Source organism: Muscardinus avellanarius (genome assembly GCF_963383645.1).
Source record: "Muscardinus avellanarius genome assembly, chromosome: 11".
NCBI classification, from domain to species: Eukaryota; Metazoa; Chordata; class Mammalia; order Rodentia; family Gliridae; genus Muscardinus; species Muscardinus avellanarius.
The window spans coordinates 23,628,297-23,651,111 of record NC_137797.1 but is presented as its reverse complement, the minus strand read 5'-3'; the positions used below and the strand labels follow the sequence as shown (position 1 = coordinate 23,651,111).

The 22,815-nt window shown below is 43.2% G+C and overlaps 1 protein-coding gene across 17 annotated transcripts in view; it reads right to left on the bottom strand.

The window, feature by feature from the left end:
- ANKS1B (ankyrin repeat and sterile alpha motif domain containing 1B) overlaps positions 1-22,815 on the bottom strand; it is a gene marked incomplete at both ends in the record, with an annotated part of 1,119,409 nt that overhangs the window by 323,719 nt on the left and 772,875 nt on the right. For all 17 annotated transcript variants that reach the window (XM_080705700.1, XM_080705710.1, XM_080705709.1 and 14 more), the window contains one exon: positions 12,516-12,614. In XM_080705700.1, coding sequence (XP_080561826.1) covers positions 12,516-12,614 — 99 coding nt within the window. The remainder of the gene's footprint in view (positions 1-12,515; positions 12,615-22,815) is intronic.

Genomic DNA, 22,815 nt, shown 5'->3' with positions numbered 1-22,815 from the left:
TGGAATTCAGGGGTATTCTACCTCCAAGCTACACTCCCAGACCTATTTTTAAGACTTCTTATTTTTGAAACAGGGTCTCACTGAGTTGCGAAGGGTCTCACTAAGTAGCTGAGGCTGTCTGCGAACCATGATCCTCCAGTCTCAGCCTCCCAAATGCTGGGATTATAAGCGTTGCTGCACCACCACACCCAGCTTGGCCTGCTCTTTCATGCTGTCTCCTTCCTGTGGTTGCAGAACTTTTTGTGTGTGTGTGAGAAATTAAATATTTGCAGGATTTTTGGATGCCAGCTATAGTCCTTTTCCAGCCTTAAAAAAGGAGTTCAAAGCCGGGCATGGTGGAGCACACTTGTAATCCCAGTGCTTGGGAGGCTGAGACAGGAGGATCACACAGGTTCAAAGCCAGCCTCAGCTACTTAGTGAGGCTCTCAGCAACCTAGTGAGACCTTGTTTCCAAATAAAGTATAAAATAGGTCTGGGAGTATAGCCCGGAGGTAGAAAAGCCCCTGGGCTCCACCCTCAGTACCACCACCAAAAAAAAAAAAAAAAAAAAATGGAGTTTAGTGGTCTCTGGAGGTTGCAAACGCTAAGTTATATGCCTGAAACCCTATAAGGAAGCCTAATTTTATGGGCATCCTTGTTCTTGCTTTTAGTTCTTTGGTCCTTCCTGTCTTGTCCCTCTTCAACTTCTCTCTCAAACACATGAGCATCACAGCCTTGGGTCTCTGACTCAGCAGAGCACCCACCCAGAGGCAGCTGGCTGTCTTGAGGCTGAGGCCTGGGATTCAGCTCCGGTTCTATTACTGATGCGCAGTCTGCCTGGAGGCAAGTCAATTAATGTGACTGGGATTTAGTTTCTTTACCTGTGAAAAGACTCAGGTAAGAGGATGAACTGGATATTTAAAGATTCCTTCTGGCTCTAAATTGCGATTGTTCTTGAAGAATTATGTAAGGAAGAGAAAGAACTCAGACATCTAAATTCCTTTCGCCCTCACTCCGGCAGCAGTGTAACTCCAAGGGAGCCATTGCTCTTTATTCAATGGGGTGAACTTCTCAGAGTAGAAGGACAACAGCTGCCGGGGACAGCAATAGATGGGAACCTATTTACTTGCCTAATTCCTTCCCTGTTTCTCTGTAAATATCAAGGGGGATTAGAAGTAAAAATGATATTTCAGCTCTCTGGTTTACATGATAAGCCATTCCAAGACAAATTCATTTAGGATGAAATAGAAACAAAACAAAACAAAACCTTGCCTCTTAACTTTGAAGAATGCAGTAGCCACCTTGCCCTCTGAAATTGCATAAAAACCTGGGAGCAGAACATGACTAAGTAAGTTTGGACAGCACTACTCTCACCCTCAATAGTTCTTTAAGTACTTTTAAGTATCTCTCCAGCTCCAACAATTAGAGTTATTTTGCATTCTGTGTATATTGAGCTTTGGTGTTTTCAAAGAGGAAAGAGAGCTGAAGGCACATGGCCATCCTTCTCTCAAGGTGCCCTTGAAGAATAGACCTAGAAAGAAAGAACAGTTACTGATGCTCACTTGTACCAAGGGTGAGGCTCGGGGAAGGCCATTCAGGCCACCGGCACTGTGGTGCTATGTGCACAAAGGACCTGCCTTACTCCTTTGTGAAGCATTTAGAAGTAAAGTACTCAAGTCAAAAAATACCTCCGGGAGTCTGACCTAAGCATTCAGGTCTGATCTCTCATCTGCATTCTTCTTGGTATTAGTTCAGCCCGAGCATTCCCATGCTCAAGTGGCCGTGTTTAGGAGAGGAAAATGAGTATGGCAAAGATACAAATCTTTTTTTTTTTTTTTTTTTGTGGTCCTGGAGATGGGACCCAGGGGCATTCTACCTATGGGCTACACCCCAGCCCTATATTTTATTCTGTATTTGGAAACAGGGGCTCACTGAGTTGCAAAGGGCCTCACTAAGTAGCTGAGGCTGGCTGCAAACCATGATCCTCCTGCCTCAGCCTCCGGAATGCTGGGATTACAAGCGTGAGCCACCACGCCCGGCTGATCCTAATCTCGAGGGAGATACAAACCAGTTTTGAGGTATGAGAGGATCACAGAAGGGATACATTTTTAGTCTTACACAGAGAGAGGATGTCATAAGTATTTCTCCAAGGAACAAGACTTAAGGAATGAATAGAAATGATGCCAGTGGAGAAGGGTGGCCGCTGAGGCGCACAGAGTGAATGGCGTTCCTGGTACAGAATGGCTAGATACCCGTTGTCACTCCTTGAAAAGAGACACTATATTTTTGGATCTGCTCTGCAGTTTAGTGAGGTCATGAACCTAAACTCCTGGTGAATCAAATGTGGTATTAAGTGATGTGCTTCCAGGCCTCAGAAGAGGTCTCCTCTACACTGCCCTTCTGGCAGCTCTTAAAGAACTCTGAGACGTGAGAGACCATGAGGGAAGACACCTGCATCCTTGAGCAACTGGAGGGAGCTGCCTGACCTACGTTAGACCTGGCATGAATGAAAAATAAAGAAGATAGGGCTAAACCACTGAGGTTTCAAAGTTGTTTGTTACATTGGCTAGAGTTCATTACCCTGATTTCAGTGTTTCAGCCTAAGGAATAATAGGACAGATTCCAAAGATTTGCTGTTACTTTAAAATGTATGTACCTCAAGTAAGTTTTTTCTTTTTTATTGGTGTACTGTAGTCAGACATATTAATGGGGTACAAGATGGTAGAGGCGTACATACACACATCACTCAATTAGCCCTTACCTATTCCTATCTCAGTCCTCCCCTCTTCTCATGTTTGGCTTAGTGATTGACTTTTATATGTTTGCAAATGTATGTCGTGTATATTAGGGAGTTTCCCTCTTCCCCTTTTCCATCCCCGTCAGTTGATCGTCTTATTTGCTCATCCATGGTTTCTCCTTTTTCATCTAGAGTTCCTCCTATGACCCTTTTTCTGTATATTAGAGAAAGCATCAAATATTTTTTTTACTTTTTGTGACTGACTAATCTCACTTAGCATAATGTTCTCTAGTTCCATCAATTTCTCTGCAAATGATATAATTTTGTTTTTTTATGGCTGAGTAAAATTCCATTGTGTACATATACCATAGTTTTGTAATCCATTTATCTGTTGATGGACATCTTGGCTGGTTCCAGAGTTTGGCAATGGTGAAATGTGCAGCTATGATCATAGATATGTGTGCATTAGTTTGGTAGTTTGGTTTCCATTCTTTTGGGCAGATACCCAGAAATGGTATTGCTGGATCTTATGGGAGGTTCATTCCTATTCTGAGGATCCTCCATACTGTTTCCCAAAGCAGTTTCACTCATTTGCAATCCCACCAACAATGTCTTAGAGTTCCCACTCTTCTACATCCTTGTCAGCATTTATTGTTTCATTGTTTTTCACCTTAAAGTTAATGCTTCTTCCTTCCTTCCCCATTCCCCAAAGGTGCCAACATTTCTCTTAAAAAAGAGTAATCTTTTGCAGTATTATAGCAAAGCAACTGATCCTCCTGAGCGTGTTCCCAGCACCTGTACCTTTCTAATGCCATTTATTTATTATATACATTATTATATGACATATTATGTATAACTATATGTAATATACTTTGTAACATATAATAAAGTATTTTAAAATTATTTTATATAAGTATATTTAATATCATTAAGTGGTCTGTACATATATATGTATATAAAGTTCATTTTTTCTCATTAGAATATATGTTTTCTGAAGGAAAGGGCTGTGTCTATATTGCTCATTATTATAACTCCAGTGCTAAAGGAAGTATCTAAGTATTAGACAGGCACCCTCACTTATTTGCAGAATAACTAAGTACTGATAAATGCAGCAGGATGCAGGTGTCTTTGAAGAAGATGGAGCTCAGCTCAGACATGTTTATATATGGATGTAGGATTCCTGAGGGCAGATAGTTCTACAAAACCCAGAGGCAGAGATTTGGGTCACTCATGTATAGGTGGCAGTGGAAGATATGGGGCAGATAAAGGTGCCAAGGAGAGTGTGATTGTAAGCTCAGCATTTGGGAGGCTGAGATGGGAGGATCATGGTTCACAGACAGCCTCAGCTACTTAGTGAGGCTCTCTGCAACTTAGTGAGACCCTGTTTCAAAATAAAGAATAAAATTTTGGGCAGGGGGTGTAGCTCGGAGGTCAAATGCCTCTGGGTTCCATCCCCAGACCCACACACAAAAAAAAGACTAAACACTGGAGAGTTTTAATTCATAAAAGACTAAGCCTATCGAAGGTACCAAAGGACCATCAGGAAGAAGGAGAAAGAAGCACACTGAGGCATTTGTGTGTGCGTGAAGCTGAGATTTTGAATATGTTTGCTGCCTTCCATCCAAGTATAAACTAGGCCCAACCCTGCTTAGGTTTTGAGATCATTTGAGACAGGGTGCATAGGGTGTGGTATGGCCGTAGATGTTTGCTTCCTTGCTTGTGAGAGTTGCAGTTTTATGAGAATACTGCGAGAGTTACAGTTTTAGGGTAAGACCTGGGAATATAGACGTATTTATTGATTGCTGTGAATGCTTAACCCTGAAGTGTTTCCATGAAGATGGCAAGGGAGCTGACACCTTTCTAACAGATGTATAGCTGGTGTCATTCCAGATAGTTGCTACAAAATACCCTGTTACACAGATCTCTGGGATGAAACCAGGAGGCTTGTGGGCCATCCCAGGGCCTTTCATTAGTCTGATGTAGTAGGTTATACTCCTGATCTGAATTTCCTCCCTGTGTAGAAGATTCTCAGAAACACAGAAGGGCTCTCAGTTTACCTGAAGATTTGTTGCCAATATAAGTTAATCCTCAGTAAATTGTGGTGCATAGGCAAAACGTGGCCCATTGGCTGCTCTTGTAAATTAAGTTTGATTGGAACAGAGCCATACCATTAATTTCTGAATTATTTGTAGCTGCTTTCACTCTACAGGAGGGTTGAGTAGTAGCAGCAGGTGGCAGATGGCCTTGGACATATCAAGCATTTATGATCTGGCTTTTTACATTAAAAATTTTGCCAAACCTTGGTCAGAGTGAGCCCGTTTATTTGTCCTAGAACAGTAAGACCTATTCAGAGCTGAATGGAGCTCCTATGGTTCCTGGGAATGCCTCAGCCTGTCTCACTAAGGACCAGATCTACAGGAAGTGGAATACCCCATCCCCTCAGGGAGACTGAGTCTAGTTGTGTATTTACTTGAAGTTGGGACCACCACCATGCTGATGCTGCACACATGTGTGCCCATGAGACTATTTCACAGTGTATCTCTAGCCAATGTCCACTGGGTGGTAGGCCACATTGGGTGTGCAAAGGTGTAAGACACCAGCTGGTAAAAAATAAAAAAGAGAGAGATGGAAGTAATAAGAATGTGGGTAGATGGACAGTGAGTGATGGGGCAGGGGAATGAAAAGTGACCCTGTCAAAAGGACCATGAAAGCATCTGTGTCTGTAGCCTATATTTTGTCACTGCCAATCTGAAAAAGAGCCAAGGAAATAAGAAGGAGTTTCTGTCATTTTTCTAAGTGACAGGGAAATGAGACTGAGGCTTCCTCTCTAGACTTTTAAAGAAGTTACATTGGTTGTACATTTTCCCTCTAAAGCCTACACATGTCTGCATTAACCATCAAGACTAAAATTAACAAACACCAGAATTCTAAAGCTATTGAAGAAAACCAGAGTCTTCAAGAGCACAGTCCTGGATGGGAAGATAAACTGAGATAATGCCACATCCATACTCCATTCAAACTCTGAACAAATCTGGGATCCCATCAGATTAAGACTTTTATTTCTGGAGATATTTTCTTCCCCTATGACACAAGAGTAGCAAGGTGAGAGGTATAAGCAAATTTGGCCCATAATGCTTTGCTTTATTAGCAAAGTATTTTTTGGGAAACCCCCAACAATTTCTTCTTCTGGGGGGGAAGGGACAGGACTTGTACTTTCCAGTTTGCCAAGGTCCTATCATTCCAGATGGACTAAACTTAAAAGCTGTTTGAGTTCAGTCCTTTTTCATTTCTGCATTCTGCTCACAAACTTTCTTTTTCTTTTTTCATTTTTTGTCACCTTTCTTTGATCTATTTGCTTTGATCAGGCCTGAAGTTAAATCGTCCCTTTTAACTTTCAAGCTTCGTTAGGTTTTTTTTTTGGTGGTACTAGGGTTCCTGGAAACCCTTCTACCTCCGAGCTACACTCCCAGACCTGTTTTTATGTATTTTTTATTTGGAAACTGGGTCTCTTAAGCCAACGCGGCTGGCTTCGAACCTGCGCGATCCTCTTGTCTCCGCCTCCCAAGCATGGGGATTACAAGCGTGTGTCACCACACCTGGCTAGCTTCCTTAGTTTTTTAAAATGTATTTTATTAGCAAAATATCCTTAAGTCTTGTTCAATAGAATTGGATCAACTCACTTTTCTAATATAGATATAAATATGTTCCTTTCAGTAATGGGACAGTCATGAAGAAGGAACATATTTTTAATAATTTGTGATGTTTTATGGGATTACTGATTTGCATGTTTCACTTAGGTGACATTCAGACTATGACCTCTTTATATACAATTGGAAAATCTCCAAGATCTCTAATTTATGAATTATGCAATATCATGTTACATTATACATAATTCTACAGATTAAAGACATGTACCTCTTTTTTGAGAGGTGACCACAAAATATTACTTCTAAATCATCTAAATGTAAATATCACAGTCCCAGGAAGATGGCCCAAGAAAATCCAAGATGCCTTTGTTGCTGCTGCTCTTTTTTCATTTTAACCCCACATACAGACATGGGATCTGGATTCTTATAAAGTGTATCTGTGGTAGGCAGACTTCTAAGGTGACCCCAAAGTCCTTACCTCCTGGTGTTCATATCCTGTGTAAATACTCCCTTTTGTGTGTGTGGGCTGGATCTATTGAATTGATTCTAATGAATGGAATCTGGCCCAGGATGAGATACCACTTCTGTGGTTAGGATACCAGTGTCTGTGACTTCCAACTTGCTGGTATTTCTTGTCCTTTGACTTGCTTGTTCCATTGTGGCCAGCTTCATTTGGTGAGATGCTCTATAGAGTAGACCATGTCCCAGTGGACTGAGGGAGGCCCTCAGCTAAAACTGTGCGGCCCCAGTCCCCAAACCCCTAAGTACTTGTATCAACCATGAGACTGAGCTAGGAAGCGGATCCTTCCTAGTTGGGTCCTGACATGATTATATCCTTGGGATAGACCCAGAGATGGAGGACCCAGCTTGTACCTGGATTCCTGACCTGCAGAAACTGTGCAACATTAGATGTTGCTATATGTTACTAAAATTTGGGGTAATTTGTTATGTAACAATGCAGAATCTTATATTTCTATTGGGGAAGGGGAACTCTTATTTTGTTTTGCTTTTTGACCAAAGTTTCAAACCAAAAATAGGAAAGGAGGTAATTTAATCCGATCAGGGTATTTGATATTATTCAGTGAAAAAATAATTGATCTCATGTAACTCCAACAAATACTGATGAATTTAAACTTAACTTAAAAATAAGGGACAACTAAAATTTGGCTTTTCATCATGCAGTAAAATACAAGTACATTAGCAATGAACAAAAGAATGAGAATCACACAATGTTGGTACCAGAGTCAAGTCTTGTGATAATTATATTGGCCAATCACAAAATACTATTGAGTTTGAGTTTTAAGGAACTCTAAGATTTAACTGAGGAAGATGAGTAGGCAAAGGAGGGAGAAGAGCAGATAAGAACTAGTTACTGTGGAAGAAAAAAAAACCATGCAATGTCAATAGAATGGAGTATACCAAAGTGGAGTTAGGTGAAGATGGAAGGGTGTATGGAGCGTCTACTGTGCTGGTTGCTGGTGACCTTAGCAGGAGGAATGAGTCAGACCAAGGCAGATGGACAGATGAGTGGGAGCAAAGGAAGAAGTGATAGAAACTATGGACCGCTACTAAATATTTTCAAAAGACATTATAAAACAGGAACACAAGAAGAGAAAATGTTAAAAATGGAGCATATGATATAAAAGTATGCTAGATTTTAATTTAGGAGGAGAGACATCAAAATGGATGATACACTATGGGCTTTGACATGAAGATTTCTAAACCTTTAAAATAAGAATCCTTTGAATACCTGACCTCCAGGTATTCTGTTATGAAAGGACAAAAGTGATTATGTACTTTTAAAAAGGAAAACATACTAGAGGATTACTCCCAAATCTGGCACCATAGATTTCTTGCTTGGAAAAGGTAAGTTACATATGTAAATAAGTAATTATATATTTTCTCTATGTCTAAGGGATAGAAAAAAAACACAGTATGCTTATAGTTTATAAGAGAGTACAAAACAAACAATGTTCTCATGGAAATTCTGGCAAGTTTCCTTTCTGAAAAAGGGAAAAAGATGAAGTTTTATCTTCAGAAAAGCCAGGGGAGACTTTTAGATCTGATAAAAGACTGAGCTGATGTTATGATTTGGATCTGGAATGTCCTCCCACGAAAAAAAAGCTCATGTATTGAAAGCCTGGTCCCTGGGGCAGCTGTTCGGAGGGCGAAGGCACAGGGCTGGGGGAGGTGGGTTGCTGGGGGAGGCCTTAAGGACTATATCTGCCCTTGGCCCCTTCCTGCCTCACTCTCTCTGCTTCCTAGCTGGCTGTCATCAGCTGAGCGGCTGTCCTCCACATGCCCTGCCGTCAGCTGTTCCTGCCTTGGAGCTGGCTGCCGATGGACTGAACCCCTGAAACTATGAGCCAAATGAACCTTCCTCCCATAAGTTGTTCTTGTCAGGTAGTTTGATCATAGCCACGGAAAGCCAGTCAACCCAGCTGGGCTTTGCATAAGAAGTGGATGCTATGTGACAGGCTCGGAGGTCAAGCAATGCAAAAGACAGAAAGCACGCCGAAGGGGAAGAATTAACGTGATTCCTCGTCTAAAGATGACTATGCTTAGAGTAGATCTTGTTAATTCTAGGTTTTGAATTTATCGCATATACTTGAGAGCATGCAGATCTTGCATTGCTATATATTTCAATATTAAAAAGGACACATTACAGAAAAGCGATTCTTACCATATTGCTTTAAAACTTGAAACAACAAATGCAAATAAAGCATGCTTTGAAGTATGCTAAAAGATTAAGATTGTACTTAGCAAGCCACTTTTTCTCTGTTTAGGAACAATCTCAACAATTCCAAAACACAATATGTTAATTAAAGCATCTCAGGTATTAATCATGAAATATTTCTCATGACAGATGAAGAACACAAATATCCCGAAGACCAAAACTGTATAAACAAAACAGAGACATTTTGTTCATTTCCTAGCAGTGCAAAGTTAGAGTGAATGCAGATGAATGTGCTGGCAGTAATATTGCACTATTAACCATCCGAAGATTAGACTCATTACCTAAGAAGGCAAAGCACCAATTTGTCCCATTATAACATTCTGTTCGAGCTGAGAAGACGTGTTTGGATGTCTTATAGAGTCTCCGCTCATTTGTGTGCATAGTAAGTATCTCCATCAGCCTCTTCAGAGAGTTTAATTTTGTATTGTTTCTATTACATTGTTTCCTCTAATGGGACTGATATTCTGTCTTAAAAATAAACACTCCATCTATTCTCTAGATAATTCTAGGTTCAGGTTCTTTTGTTTCTCATTATGAAATCGCATGTACGGTATTATAGAATTATCTTAAAATTGAGGCACCGTGATTTAAAAAATATTTGAATGACGTGAGGAAAACATTCATTCCATCACTCTTGTATTCACTCGTTTAATGCTCATATATTGGGCTAAGCATGAAGGGAAATTCAACACAAGGCTGTTCAACTGTCTCTGCCCCCGGATGCTTGTATCATGGAAGTGGTAGAATGCTATCTGTACCTGCAGACAGGACGTGAACAGAGGAATGAGAGCCAGCATATTCCCTCATTCTACAAGTATTTCTTCACCAGCTACTTTGTGCTCAGCACTGTTCTGTGGGCTGGGTATATAGAAGAGAAAAAGAAAGTCAAGGTCCCCAAACTCATGGACCTTGATACTTCTAGGTGAGGTGAAAAATAGTGAAGAAGCACATAAGTAATATAACTTCAGGTGGCTATAGGTGCTATGGAGAAAAATTGTGTTTGGCAACACCAAAAACAGTGATAGCTGACGAGAGGCATGAATTTCAGGTCATGAAGGGGTGACACCTGAGTGGACTTGATGGTGTATAAGGACCTGAAGGGTAGGCTTTCCAGGTAATGGGATCAACATAGAAAGCCCTTGAAGCAAAAATAAGGTTGTTATTTTGGGAACCAAAAGAAAGCCACTTGATCGGTGTATAGAAGGAAAGAGTGCTGGTCATGGAGGTGGGAAGGGGCCAGATTCTATTGGCTTCTGTGTGCCAAAAAAGACTGTATTCCACATGAGAAAAGGAATGCATTGGTGACTTTAAGCTGAGGGTGACATGATCTGATTAACATTTTGGATGGATTGTTGGAGACACTGTGTTGAAATCCAATTGTAGAGGTTAAGAGAGTAATTTGGACAGGGATTAGACATGTGTGAATAGTCCAGGCTAGAGAGGACTAATGAGAGATAGATTCAAGTAGTCCAACTAGGATGACAGACCAGAACCTATTACTGTAGTCCTATTAGTGATGGTGGGTTGGGACTAGGTTGGTAATTTCCAATGTGGGGAGAAGTGGTTTCATTTTAGGCAAAGTTTATCAAAAGAAGTGATATGATAATGAATTGAAACTTAAAAAATGGGTGGCACTGTGATAAGAGGGACTCTGTCACCAATTTATTGAGCACTATTCCATGAACCAGGCATTGCACTAGAACTGGAGATGCAACACTAGAGAAGCCCTTGCTGATTAGGAAGAGGAAATTTCCTAAGGAAGTTATAAGGAGTGTGTGTGTGTGTGTGTGTGTGTGTGTGTGTGTGTGTGTGTGGTGCTGGGGACCAAACCCTAGACTTGGCACATGATAGGCAAGTGCTCTACCATTGAGTTATGTAGCTAGCCCCCAAAGAAGTAACATATCAAGATGAAAAAGTAGGGAGCTGAACAATGTTCTCATGGGATTACTTTGGGAATTAGTTCTAAAGACATTTTATTCTTTTCCTTTTAGTATAGAAAGTTACGTGATTAAACTCCTAGGTGTGCTTGACTCTCCTTGGATTTGCAGAAGGGTTAAGTTTCTATTAGCAAGAACTCAGTTCACTGTCAATTGGCAAATTTCATCAGATATCTCTTTAGAAACAGTGATTAATATTTATCTTTCCCATTCTGAGAAGGAGAAATTAGAGCCTCCCTAGAAAGGAAAAGAGAAAAAAAAGCACAAAGCGCAGGCTAAGCTCATGTAGTGAGGCACATCTTTTTACAGTTCACCTGCTACCCTGCCTCCAATCTTGCCTCTGTTAATCTTTTCCCACCTGGATGAACCCTGCTTCAACTTTCTCTCCTTCTCATTCATCTTGTAAACGGCCTCCAGAATTAACCAGCATAAAGTAGTCCAGTCATGTCCATTCCCCAGTGCCTACAGAATAAATTTCAGATTCCTTAGCCTGACGCACACTTATCCAACCTAGTTTTTCTGCTTTATCTCTGACTACATGCTATACTCCCCAACTGTTTTAATCACATAGAATCTTCTTTTTTATTTTAAAAATTGTGGTGAAATAAGCATAATATAAAAATAACCATCTAAAATGTTTTTGAGCATTCAATAGCATCAAGTACATTCACACTGTTGTGAAAATCTGCACTGGATTTCATATGACTAATTATTCACTTCATGTTTCTAACAATTTGTCCCCTGAACCATACCTGCAATTACATGGCTCCTGCTGGCCTCCTGAAACACCTTTCCCTTTCCTTACCAATTAAAATCCTATGTATCTTGCAAGACTAGTATTCACATTCTGTCTCTTTTTTTAGGCTCCTTTAAAAACTTGATCTGGAAGCAGAAGGTCAACTCTGTTGCCAGGTAACACACAGCCAACCGCAAAAAATGACACCTGGCTGAGAAACTGCATCTAGACTGGGAGGATCTATATATGAACTATAAATACATGATGGGGATGGGGCATTTTGGACTTCCTGAGTCATGACTTGTAATTAGGCAAGTCCCTTGGAGGGACCTTGAAGGCTAAGTCTGTGGAGTTGCTACAAGAGATAGATATTGCTTCTTATGGGGGATGAGGCTTTTAAGCCAGGAACATTCTGGCACTCACTCAATATCAATCTAGTCTTCTTGAACCTGAGCAGTCACCTGGGAGGCTGGGACAGATATTTGTACCTGTATTAGGACTTCCACAGAAGAAAAATTCTAAAGCTGCCCTGCTGGCCAACAATGTTTTCTATATTATCTTCTTCTAGGTCAACCTAAAAGCAAGTGAGGCCTATAGTAGTCACGTGTGTCTGAATATACAGTGGGGCCTAAGAAGACCTGATGGTTTAGATCAATATGTAGAATACTGAACTTATTTGCATGCCTGGACTTAAAACCACTGGGAGCCATACACAGGTCTGGGGCAATAGAGCACTTCTTACCTTTGGAAGGAGCTGGATTGCCTGCAGAATTCTTTGTCTGTGCCCAGAATTAAGGATTCCAATTTCCAACAAATCCTGGTCTTCCATGACATTGCTTCCCTGAAATAAGACCAGAAGTGTTACAAAACAAATCAAGCATCTATACTGTGAAAAATATAAGGATTTATTTAACACAGAGTAAAATAACCAACAAGCAAGGTGATTTTTACAGATAAAAATATGGAGTCATTCTTCAGTGAGGGTGAGGGCAAAGCAGGTGCCCTGTGTTACTGATTTGAAGGCTATGGGAATTTCCCTCCCCTCACAAATCTCCTTCATGGCTCACTATTTATGGCTGGATTATCTACTTTGAGAGTCATACCTGTGACTTAGAATTCTATTCCCCCGCAAATGTAAACACACCTAGGCAGAGCTGTCATTTAGGATTATCAGTGATATATACATCAATGTGAATGAATCAATTTTTAATGTAGTCTGAGAACATTTTTTGTGAGAAGGCCTGATAAAGAAACTGACATGTGCTAGGCAGGTTAGAAGTGAGAATAATTAACTTTAACATACTGAATGTGAAACTCTAATAAAAAGGCAAATAAGATGTAGGTCTCTGCCCATGTTTGTCTTTATTTCTTCCAGTCCAGTAGTGGAAATGGATTGTGCAAAAGCAGTTATAATGCTGAGTGTGAATGGTGATGGTGCTACTTGTTTGGTAGAACAAAGAGGATCTTTTACATTTTTGGAGCAGATTATGCTTATTCATATATGTGAAGTACAGTTAGGACCCCAAAGAGGAATGACAAAGAAGAAATTATGGGCAATTGTGTGCCTATAAGGAAGAATTATGTGCAATTATGTACTTATAAAAAGTAACACAGCGTACTTGGAAGCATGGGGTTATGGAATAATTTGAAGAGAGGAGAAAAAGGTAAGGATGGAAAGGAAGTGGAGACTAGACTATACAATATTGTGTGCCACGCCAAGGGCTTCATGGGAAGCTGTGGACAGGTTTTAAGAAGAGTTATATGGTAAGATTCTGAATTTACAAAGATCATCTTGGTTTCTGTACTTAGGCCTTAATTTCCTTACCTATAAAATGATGAGTTTGAACCACATGGCCTGCAAGTACTATGTAGTTCAACAAGTCTCAGATTTCGATGATTATTTTAAGCCTCTGATTAATATTTGAATAGAGAGATGTCTAGATTTCTCATTGTATCCTGAAATTTGAATCTTTCTGAATTTATAAGCTAGAATTCCTCTTTAAATTGAGGATCCTAGTTGTGTCAAGTCAAATAAAGCCAGCACAGAAGGACGAATATTACATATTCTCAGTCATGGAACCTAGAAAACTTGACACAGAAATAGAGAGTCACGCCAGGCGTGGTGGCGCATGCTTGTAATCCCCGCACTTGGGAGGCAGAGACAGGAGGATCGTGCTGGTTCGAAGCCAGTCTCGCTGGCTTAAGAGACTCTGTTTCCAAATAAAATATAAAAGCGGTCTGGGAGTGTAACCCGGAGATAGAAGGGTTTCCGGGAACCCTAGTACCAAAAAAAAAAAAAAAAAAAAAAAAAAAGAGAGTCAAATAGTGGTTTGGAGGCTGGGAAGGGGAACATCAAGGAGGAATAGAGAGAAGTTGGGTAATGGGTTCCAAGACAGTTAGATGAGAGAAATTTGTTCTAATGTGCTATAGCACAGTGGGGTAACTACAGTCTATAATAATTTATCATATACTTCTAAATAACTAGAAGAGTTTGAAGTTTGCCCACACATAGAAATGATAAATGTTTGAGGAGATGGAAATGCTTATGACTATTCATTACAAACTATATATGTATCAAATTATACTATGCCCCATAAGTAAATACAGATATATCAATTTAAATATTAAAACAAAACATTGAAAACTGGGGAGTCTATGAAGTTCAGGAATTTGAATTGCTACTTTTCTGGACAAATCAAACTCTGTCCTATCAATGTGTAATGTAAATACTTAAGAATAGAAGCAACAGAATACTTGCTTATGGAGAGCAAGAGGTACAAACAGACATTCAAAGCAAAATACTATGAATTGAAAAGGGCAATAGTAGGGCCATGGAGACCAGGAGAACAATTGAAGTTGTTTTAGTGTGGGCTTAAACTAAAGTAATAGTCATGGAGGGCAGAAAGAACCAGTTGGATTTGAAAACTATTGAGAAGTTTCACTTGGAAATTGAATGTGTGGAACAATGGAGAAATGCAGAATGCACCCTGGTTCCAGGCTAGGGAATGGATGTGGATGCCTTTTCTTGAGATAAGAAAGGAGGAGGGGCAGGCCGAGTGTCTTACAAAGTGAGACTAACACTTTTCTCTGGACAGGGACAGACTGGATGGATGTAAACAATTTAATATCAGACTGTGTTATAACTGGATAATTGGCTGTTCTTAGAAGGATTAAAGCCATTAGGATGGGATCATAGCTGGGGACTTAACGTGGGCATTCAATGGACAAAAGAATTCTACCTATTCATCGTATCATGCCTATGCTTAAGCTACGGCAGCCATCTCAGAGGAAGCAGAATGAGCCAGGTATATAGCAGCATGATAATGAAAAGCCTAATGAAAAACAAATAGAGCCAGCCTTGGCAATCTGCCACAGGAAACATTGCTCTCAAGAAATTACTCAGTGCGCACAATAGCGCAGGGCTAAGAATACAAATGACTTCATTTTGAGAAAGTGTTAGTATTTCCAGAAATGGACTATTGTGACACGAGCAGGATATGTCATACTTATTCTTTTACTTTTTCAGAGATTTTTTCCAAAAATGTTACTGGCCCTCAAAAAAAAAAAAAAAAAAAATCCTGGCCATCTTCATGCTAGAGCATTATCAGGTTCTCCATGCATTGAATTATCAGCCCACCACTTGAGATCATGCAAAGTAGAGAGCCTGGTTTCTTTATACAAACACAAAGTATCCCGGGGTTCTATAGTTTACAGGGACGTTTCTCTATAACCCTGGAAACTTGATCTCAGTGTTTAAATACTGAGATGATTTCAGCATTTAAATCCTTACAGACCACTGCTTTTCCTCTAAGCCACCCATAGTCTGTTTTTTTCTATCTTCAGTAAAGGAGCAGACTTTGGGGAGAATTGTGGGGAAGATAGACATATTAAAAGAAGGTGTTAAGTACATAACATCTTCTGTTTGGGTCAAATTTTCTAGTATGCTGGATAATTACTAAACCTTTCTGAAAAATAAGTGAAAGTATGGGAACCATAATGAAAACTGTGAGAATGAGCCCAAGGGCAAATGGTATTAATTAGAAAATGTATGGAAAAGGATTCACTGTCCCTAATGAGACATACAATTAGAATTTAAAAAATTTTGCTAATTACTTTGATTTATTCATTATACAATGTATGTATGTACATAATCATCACACTATACCTCATAATATGTATGATTATTATGCATTGATGAAAAATTAATAATAAAAAGACATTTTCTATTTTTTCTTTTTCCATAATATATAGGAGTGCCCCAAAATATTCAGATATGTCATTCAGCTAGTCTCCCCCAAACAGCAAGGTCCTGGAGTCCAAAGAGCTGGGTTTGAGTCATGACTGGGTAAACTTGGCTAAGTCATCTGTTCTCTTTAGACTTCATGGTTCTCACCCAGACTGTGAAGCAGTTTAATCAATATGCATCAATTTGAAAATTGATTTTAATCATGTTTGATATTTGATTAATATCATTAGATAAAATATAGATTATATATGTGTATAAATATATATATATATATATATATATATATATATATATATATATTTTTTTTTCAAGAGTGGAGATGGAACCCTGGGGCATTCTACCTTTGAAACCGGGTCTCACTGAGTTACAAAGGGTCTCACTAGTAGCTGAGGCTGTCCTCAAACTGTGATCCTTCTGTCTCAGCCTCCCAAATGCTGGGATTACAAGCATTCGCCACCATGCTCCACTAGATTATATAATGAAATCACATTCTAGTGCTTCAGAATGTGTAACCTACAGTTTACTCTAAGAAATGATTAAACTGGACAGAGTGGTGCACATTTGTAATCCCAGTATTTGGGAGGCTAAGACCAGAGGATCGCGGTTTAAGAACAGCCTTAGCTACTTAGTGAGGCCCTTTGCAACTCAGTGAGACCCAGTTTCAAAATAAAGAATAATAGAGACCCCTGGAGAAACCGGGCCCAGTAAGACGCTGGGTTCTGGGCAGGGGTCGCGTGCGGGGCACGCCAGCCGGGGCTGGGTCGCGGGACTCTGGGCCCCGGGCCGAACTGCAAGTAGCACGCCAGACCCCTGGAGAAACTGGGCCCAGAACAGAAAAAGATAAAGAAAAATATCGGAGAGGAGGTAAGAAAGCCGTTATGGATGCCAGGACACTGGAGATGCAGACAAAACTTATCTATTTTTTTTTTTTTTTAATTTTATTTTATTGGTGCACTGTATTCATACATCATAGTGGGATACAAACTTTTGTAGACATACATGCACACATCGCCCAGTCAGCCCCCACCCGATCCCCACCCCATTCTCTCCCCATCCCTCCTTCCCATGCTTGGCTTAGTGGTTGACATCTAGTATTATAGCAATTTATCCAAAATTAAAAATGATAATCTCACATAACAGTTTCATTTGTCTGATACCAAGTGTTTGATGATTTAAAGATAGCATTTCAATATTTCTTTTTGCTTTCTTTCTTACTAGAGCATATTTTTTCTGTTTTTTTTAGGTGAAACTATCATATATTTATATATTTATTTTTCAGAAAAAAATCTATCCTAATATGGAATATGAATTCTAGATACCCAAAACGATCTTGAAGAACAAAGCTAGCAGATATATATTTTCTGATTTCAAACCATATAAAGCTACAATAATTGAAACAGTGTAGTACTGTTCTAAAGGCAGATATATAGACCATTGGAGTTAAATACAAGCCTAGAGCTAAATTCTTCCCTATATTACCAAGTTATTTTTGACAAGGTTTCCACGAACATTTGGTGGTGGAAATAATATTCTTTTAACTAAATATTGTTGAAAAATAATAATTACATGGAAAAGAATAAAATTGGACCCTTACCTAATCCCACATACAAGTATTAACTCAAAATAGATAAAAGACCTAAATATAAATCTTAAGACTTTAAACTTTTAGGAGAAAATCCGGGTCATAAAACCTCACAACATTGAAATTGGCAGTGATTTCTTGGATATGATTTCAATGGCACAGGCAACAGAAGAATATACAAACTCCCTAAAATATATATATATATATATATATATATATATATATATATATATATATATATTGTATATCCAAAGACAATGTAAACAGAGTTAAAAGTTACTAATAGAATTGGATAAAATATTTCCAAATGCTATATCTGAAGGTATATTAATATCCCAACTAGAAATCCTAAAAATTAACAACAATAAACGCAAACAATACCATTTAGAGATAGGCAAAAGACTAACATAAATAATGAATCTCCACAGATAACCAATCTTAGTTGTCTGTTGGATGGAAACTCTTGTTTCTCTGGTTCTGGTGAGTGTTACCTATTTCTTCTTTGTAGTTAATCTCTTTGAGTATTTTCTCTAGCGCTGGTTTTGAAGACATAAATTCCTTCAGTTTCTGTTTGTCATGGAAGCTTCTTATTTCTCCATCTAATTTGATAGAAAGTTTTGCTGGATAGGAAATTTTTGGCTGGAAGTTGTTTTCTTTCAGAGTTTGGAATATGTTACTCCAAGCCCTTCTGGCTCTCATGACTTGGTTTGGGAAGTCTGGAGTGATTCTAATTGGTTTGCCTCTGAATGTCACTTGGCCCTTTGTTTTTGTTGCCTTTAAGATTCTCTGCTTGGCTTCCACATTGGTCATTTTGACAATTATGTGGCGTGGGGATCCTCTTCTCCGATCCTGTCTAAAGGGAGTTCTATAAGTTTCCTGGACCTGTGTATCAACCTCTTGCTCTATGTTTGGAAAATTTTCTGCTATTACTTCCTTGAAGAGATTGTTGATTCCTTTGGTTTCACTTTCTTTTCCCTCCTCTATTCCAATTATTCTTAGGTTAGCTCTCTTAAGATGGGCCCATATTTCTTCAATGTCAGATTCCTGCTGTCGGATATTTTTTTCTAGATTAGAAACTATGTGTTCATTTTTGGATTGCTCATCTTCTAAGAGCGAGATTCTGTTCTCCATGTGTTCTAATCGGTTGTTTGTGCTTTGAATTGAGGCCTTTACTTCATTAATTGCATCCTTTATCTCTTTTTGGCTCTCTCTGAGTTCTTTTCGAAGCACCTCTATTATTTCTACAGTTATTTTCCTAATTTGATCTTCTAGAAATCTCTGATTTTCTGTTTTATCGGGTTCTGATGTTGTGGGGTTGTGGGCGGTATTCATTGCTCCAGTATTATTCCTCTTTCCCATGATTTCGGATGCTTGTGCCTTCTCTGGGTTCTTCCCTTGGGTCACTATGACTTCACTTAAGGTGTTCTGGATCTCGAGTCAGTAGTATCTCAGACCCCACTACTCCTTTACTGGGTTTTATCACAGAGTCTCCGACCCAGGGAGTCGATAGAGGCTGCTTTAAACTATGGGGGGTGCCAGGTTGCACGTTCTCCTATGGTGTGATATCTCTGCCACCACCACTCCCTCACTGGGTACAGTGAGGTACAGTACTGGGATTTCTCCTCTGTGGCCCGCAATTTGACTCACTGTTCTAGAGTACGCAGATGTAGCTGTACTGGATTCGGCGAATTCACTGCTGCTGCTGCCGCTGGTGGCAATATGGCGCCGCAGCCACGCCCTCGGCCATGAGGCTGGCGTATTTTTTCTTCTCTGGTTTTGATTTCCACTCTGAATCCCTGCAGCGTGTGCTGAGCTCAGCTACTGGGAGCTTTAAATCCTCTCTGCGCCGAAAGATCCTGCCTGGCTGTTCCGCAGCGGCTCACCTTGGCTTGCTGTAGCCGTCCGATGAGTTCGCCGCTGCCGCCGGCAGTATGGCACTGCTGCCGCGTCCTCGGGCGCGTGTGTCTCCTCTGTGGTCCTGAGCTCTGTTCTCAGTCCGCTTTCTCTCTGGAGCCTGGTGGTTTTTTTGTTTTTCTGGTGATGGTGTTTTCTGGCTATGAAAGGCGCTGGTTTTGTGGTAATGGAGATTGGTTGTTAGCAGGGCTCTTAAGCCCCGCTTTTCTCGGTCGCCATCTTCCCGGAAGTCGACAAAACTTATCTAAATGCACTGGAACTTATGGAAAAATTCGCCGTGAAAGAGGACTGCTATTTCTCTATATTGTTAAGAATCTCAGACATCACCTGTAAGGAGAGAGTTTAGCGGAGACCAAGGAGAAATGCGGTGTTGAAAGAGTTCTCCGCGATGGTGGTGGAGACTTGTATTCAGGAGAAGCAGAAACCGGATCCTACCAACTTTATTTTTTTGGAGAAATTACACCAATTGTCGAATGCTACCATCACGTATGCTTAGGAACACTGGACAACATTCAGAGTGGAAAAAGAGCCTGGGAAGGATTTGAAATGGTGGAGGCAGTGGCAATGCCAGTGGCCAATACTCAGAGGAGGCAGAGATCTGATACATTACACCTGGAACCTTTGAAACAATAACCACAGAGACAGTGATCGGAACCTGCTGAGGGGTTAGGCGGGCGCCGGGGCCAGTGGCCGACATCGGAGCTTGCTGTGAGGCAAGGCCACTACTGAGGCCTCCGTGGTCAGGATTGGAACCTGCCGAGGGGTTAGACTGATGCTGGGGCCAGCGAGGCTGGCATTGGAGCCTGCCATGAGGCAAGGCTTGTGCTGGGGCCTCTGAGGTTGGGTCCGGAACCTGCTGAGGGGTTAGGCCGGTGCTGGGGCCAGCGAGGCCGGCATTGCAGCCTGCCGTAAGTCAAGGCCGGTGCTGGGGCCTCTGAGGCCGGGATCGGAGCCTGCCTTGAGGAAAGGCTGGTACTGGGGCATCCGAGGCTGGGATAAGAGCCTGCCGAGGGGTTAGGCCGGTGCTGGGGCCAGCGAGGCCAGCATCGGAGCCTGCCATAAGGCAAGGCCGGTGCTGGGGCCTCTGAGGCCAGGATAAGAGCCTGCTGAGAGGTTAGGCCAGTGCTGGGGTCAGCGAGGCCGGCATCGGAACCTGCCGTGAGGCAAGGCTGATACTGGGGCCTCCGAGGTCGGGTCCGGAACCTGCTGAGGGGTTAGGCCGGTGCTGGGGCCAGTGAGGCCGGTATCAGAGCCTGCCATGAGGCAAGGCCGGTACTGGGGCTTCCAAGGCCGGGATAAGAGCCTGCCGAGGGTTAGGCCGGTGCTGGGGCCAGCGAGGCCGGCATCGGAGCCTGCCGTGAGGCATGGCTGGTGCTGGGGCCTCCGAGGCCAGGATTGGAGCCTGCTGAGGGGTTAGGCTGGTGCTGGGGCCAGCGAGGCCAGCACCGGAGCCTGCCACGAGGCAAGGCCAGTACTGGGGCCTCTGAAGCCGGCATTGGAGCCTGCCGTGAGGCAAGGCCGGTGCTGAGGCCTCCGAGGCCGGGATTGGAGCCTGCCTTGAGGCAAGGCCGGTACTGGGGCCTCCGAGGCCAGGATAAGAGCCTGCCGAGGGGTTAGGCCGGTGCTGGGGCCAGCGAGGCCGGCATCGGAGCCTACCATGAGGCATGACCAGTGCTGGGCCTCCAAGGCCTGGATCAGAGCCTGCCGAGGGGTTAGGCCGGTACTGGGGCCAACAAGGCCGGCATTGGAGCCTGCCGAGGGGTTAGGCCGGTGCTGGGGCCAGTGAGACCGGCATCGGAGCCTGCCGTGAGGCATGGCAGGTGCTGGGGCCTCCAAGGCCAGGATAAGAGCCTGCCAAGGGGTTAGGCCGGTGCTGGGGCCAGCGAGGCCAGCATTGGAGCCTGCCGTGAGGCAAGGCTTGTGCTGGGGCCTCCGAGGTCAGGATAAGAGCCTGATGAGGGGTTAGGCTGGTGCTGGAGCCAGTGAGGTCGGCATTGCAGCCTGCCGTGAGGCATGGCCGGTGCTGGGACCTCTGAGGCCAGTATCAGAGCCAGCTGAGGGGTTAGGCCAGTGCTGGGGCCAGCGAGGCCGGCATCGGAGCCTGCCGTGAGGCAAGGCCGATACTGGGGCCTCCGAGGCCAGGATAAGAGCCTGCTGAGGGGTTAGGATGGTGCTGGGGCCAGCGAGGCCGGCACCGGAGCCTGCCACGAGGTAAGGCCGGTACTGGGGCCTCTGAGGCCGGGATTGGAGCCTGCCGAGGGGTGAGGCCGATGCTGGGGCCAGCGAGGCTGACATTGGAGCCTGCCATGAGGCAAGGCCGGTGCTGAGGCCTCAGAGGCCGGGATTGGAGCCTGCCTTGAGGCAAGGCCGGTACTGGGTCCTCCGAGGCCAGGATAAGAGCCTGCCGAGGGGTTAGGCCGGTGCTGGGGCCAGCGAGGCTGGCATTGGAGCCTGCCATGAGGCAAGGCCGGTACTGGGTCCTCCGAGGCCAGGATAAGAGCCTGCCGAGGGGTTAGGCCGGTGCTGGAGCCAGTGAGGCCGGTATCGGAGCCTGCCATGAGGCGAGGCCAGCATCGGAACCTGCCGTGAGACATGGCCAGTGCTGGGGCCTCCTAGGCCGGGAACGGAACCTGCTGAGGGGTTAGGCCGGTGCTGGGGCCAACGAGGCTGGCATTGGAGCCTGCCGTGAGGCTAGGCCGGTGCTGGGGCCAACGAGGCTGGCGTTGGAGCCTGCCGTGAGGTAAGGCCGGTGCTGAGGCCTCCGAGGCCGGGATTGGAGCCTGCCTTGAGGCAAGGCTGGTACTGGGTCCTCCGAGGCCAGGATAAGAGCCTGCCGAGGGGTTAGGCCAGTGCTGGGGCCAGCGAGGCTGGCATTGGAGCCTGCCGTGAGGCAAGGCTGGTACTGGGACCTCCAAGGCCGTGATAAGAGCCTGCCGAGGGGTTAGGCCGGTGCTGGGGCCAGCGAGGCCGGCATCGGAGCCTGCCGTGAGGCGAGGCCAGCATCGGAGCCTGCCGTGAGACATGGCCAGTGCTGGGGCCTCCTAGGCCGGGAACGGAACCTGCCGAGGGGTTAGGCCGGTGCTGGGGCCAACGAGGCCAGCATTGGAGCCTGCCGTGAGGCTAGGCCGGTTGCGAGGGCCTCCGAGGCTGGGATTGGAATCCTGCCAAGGGGTTAGGCTGGTGCAGGGGCCAATGGCCAGCATTGGAGCCTGGTGTGAGGCAAGTTCACTCCTACGACCTCCAAGGCCGGGACCAAAGCCAGCTTAGGGGTTAGACCGGTGCAGGGGCCAGCGAGACCAG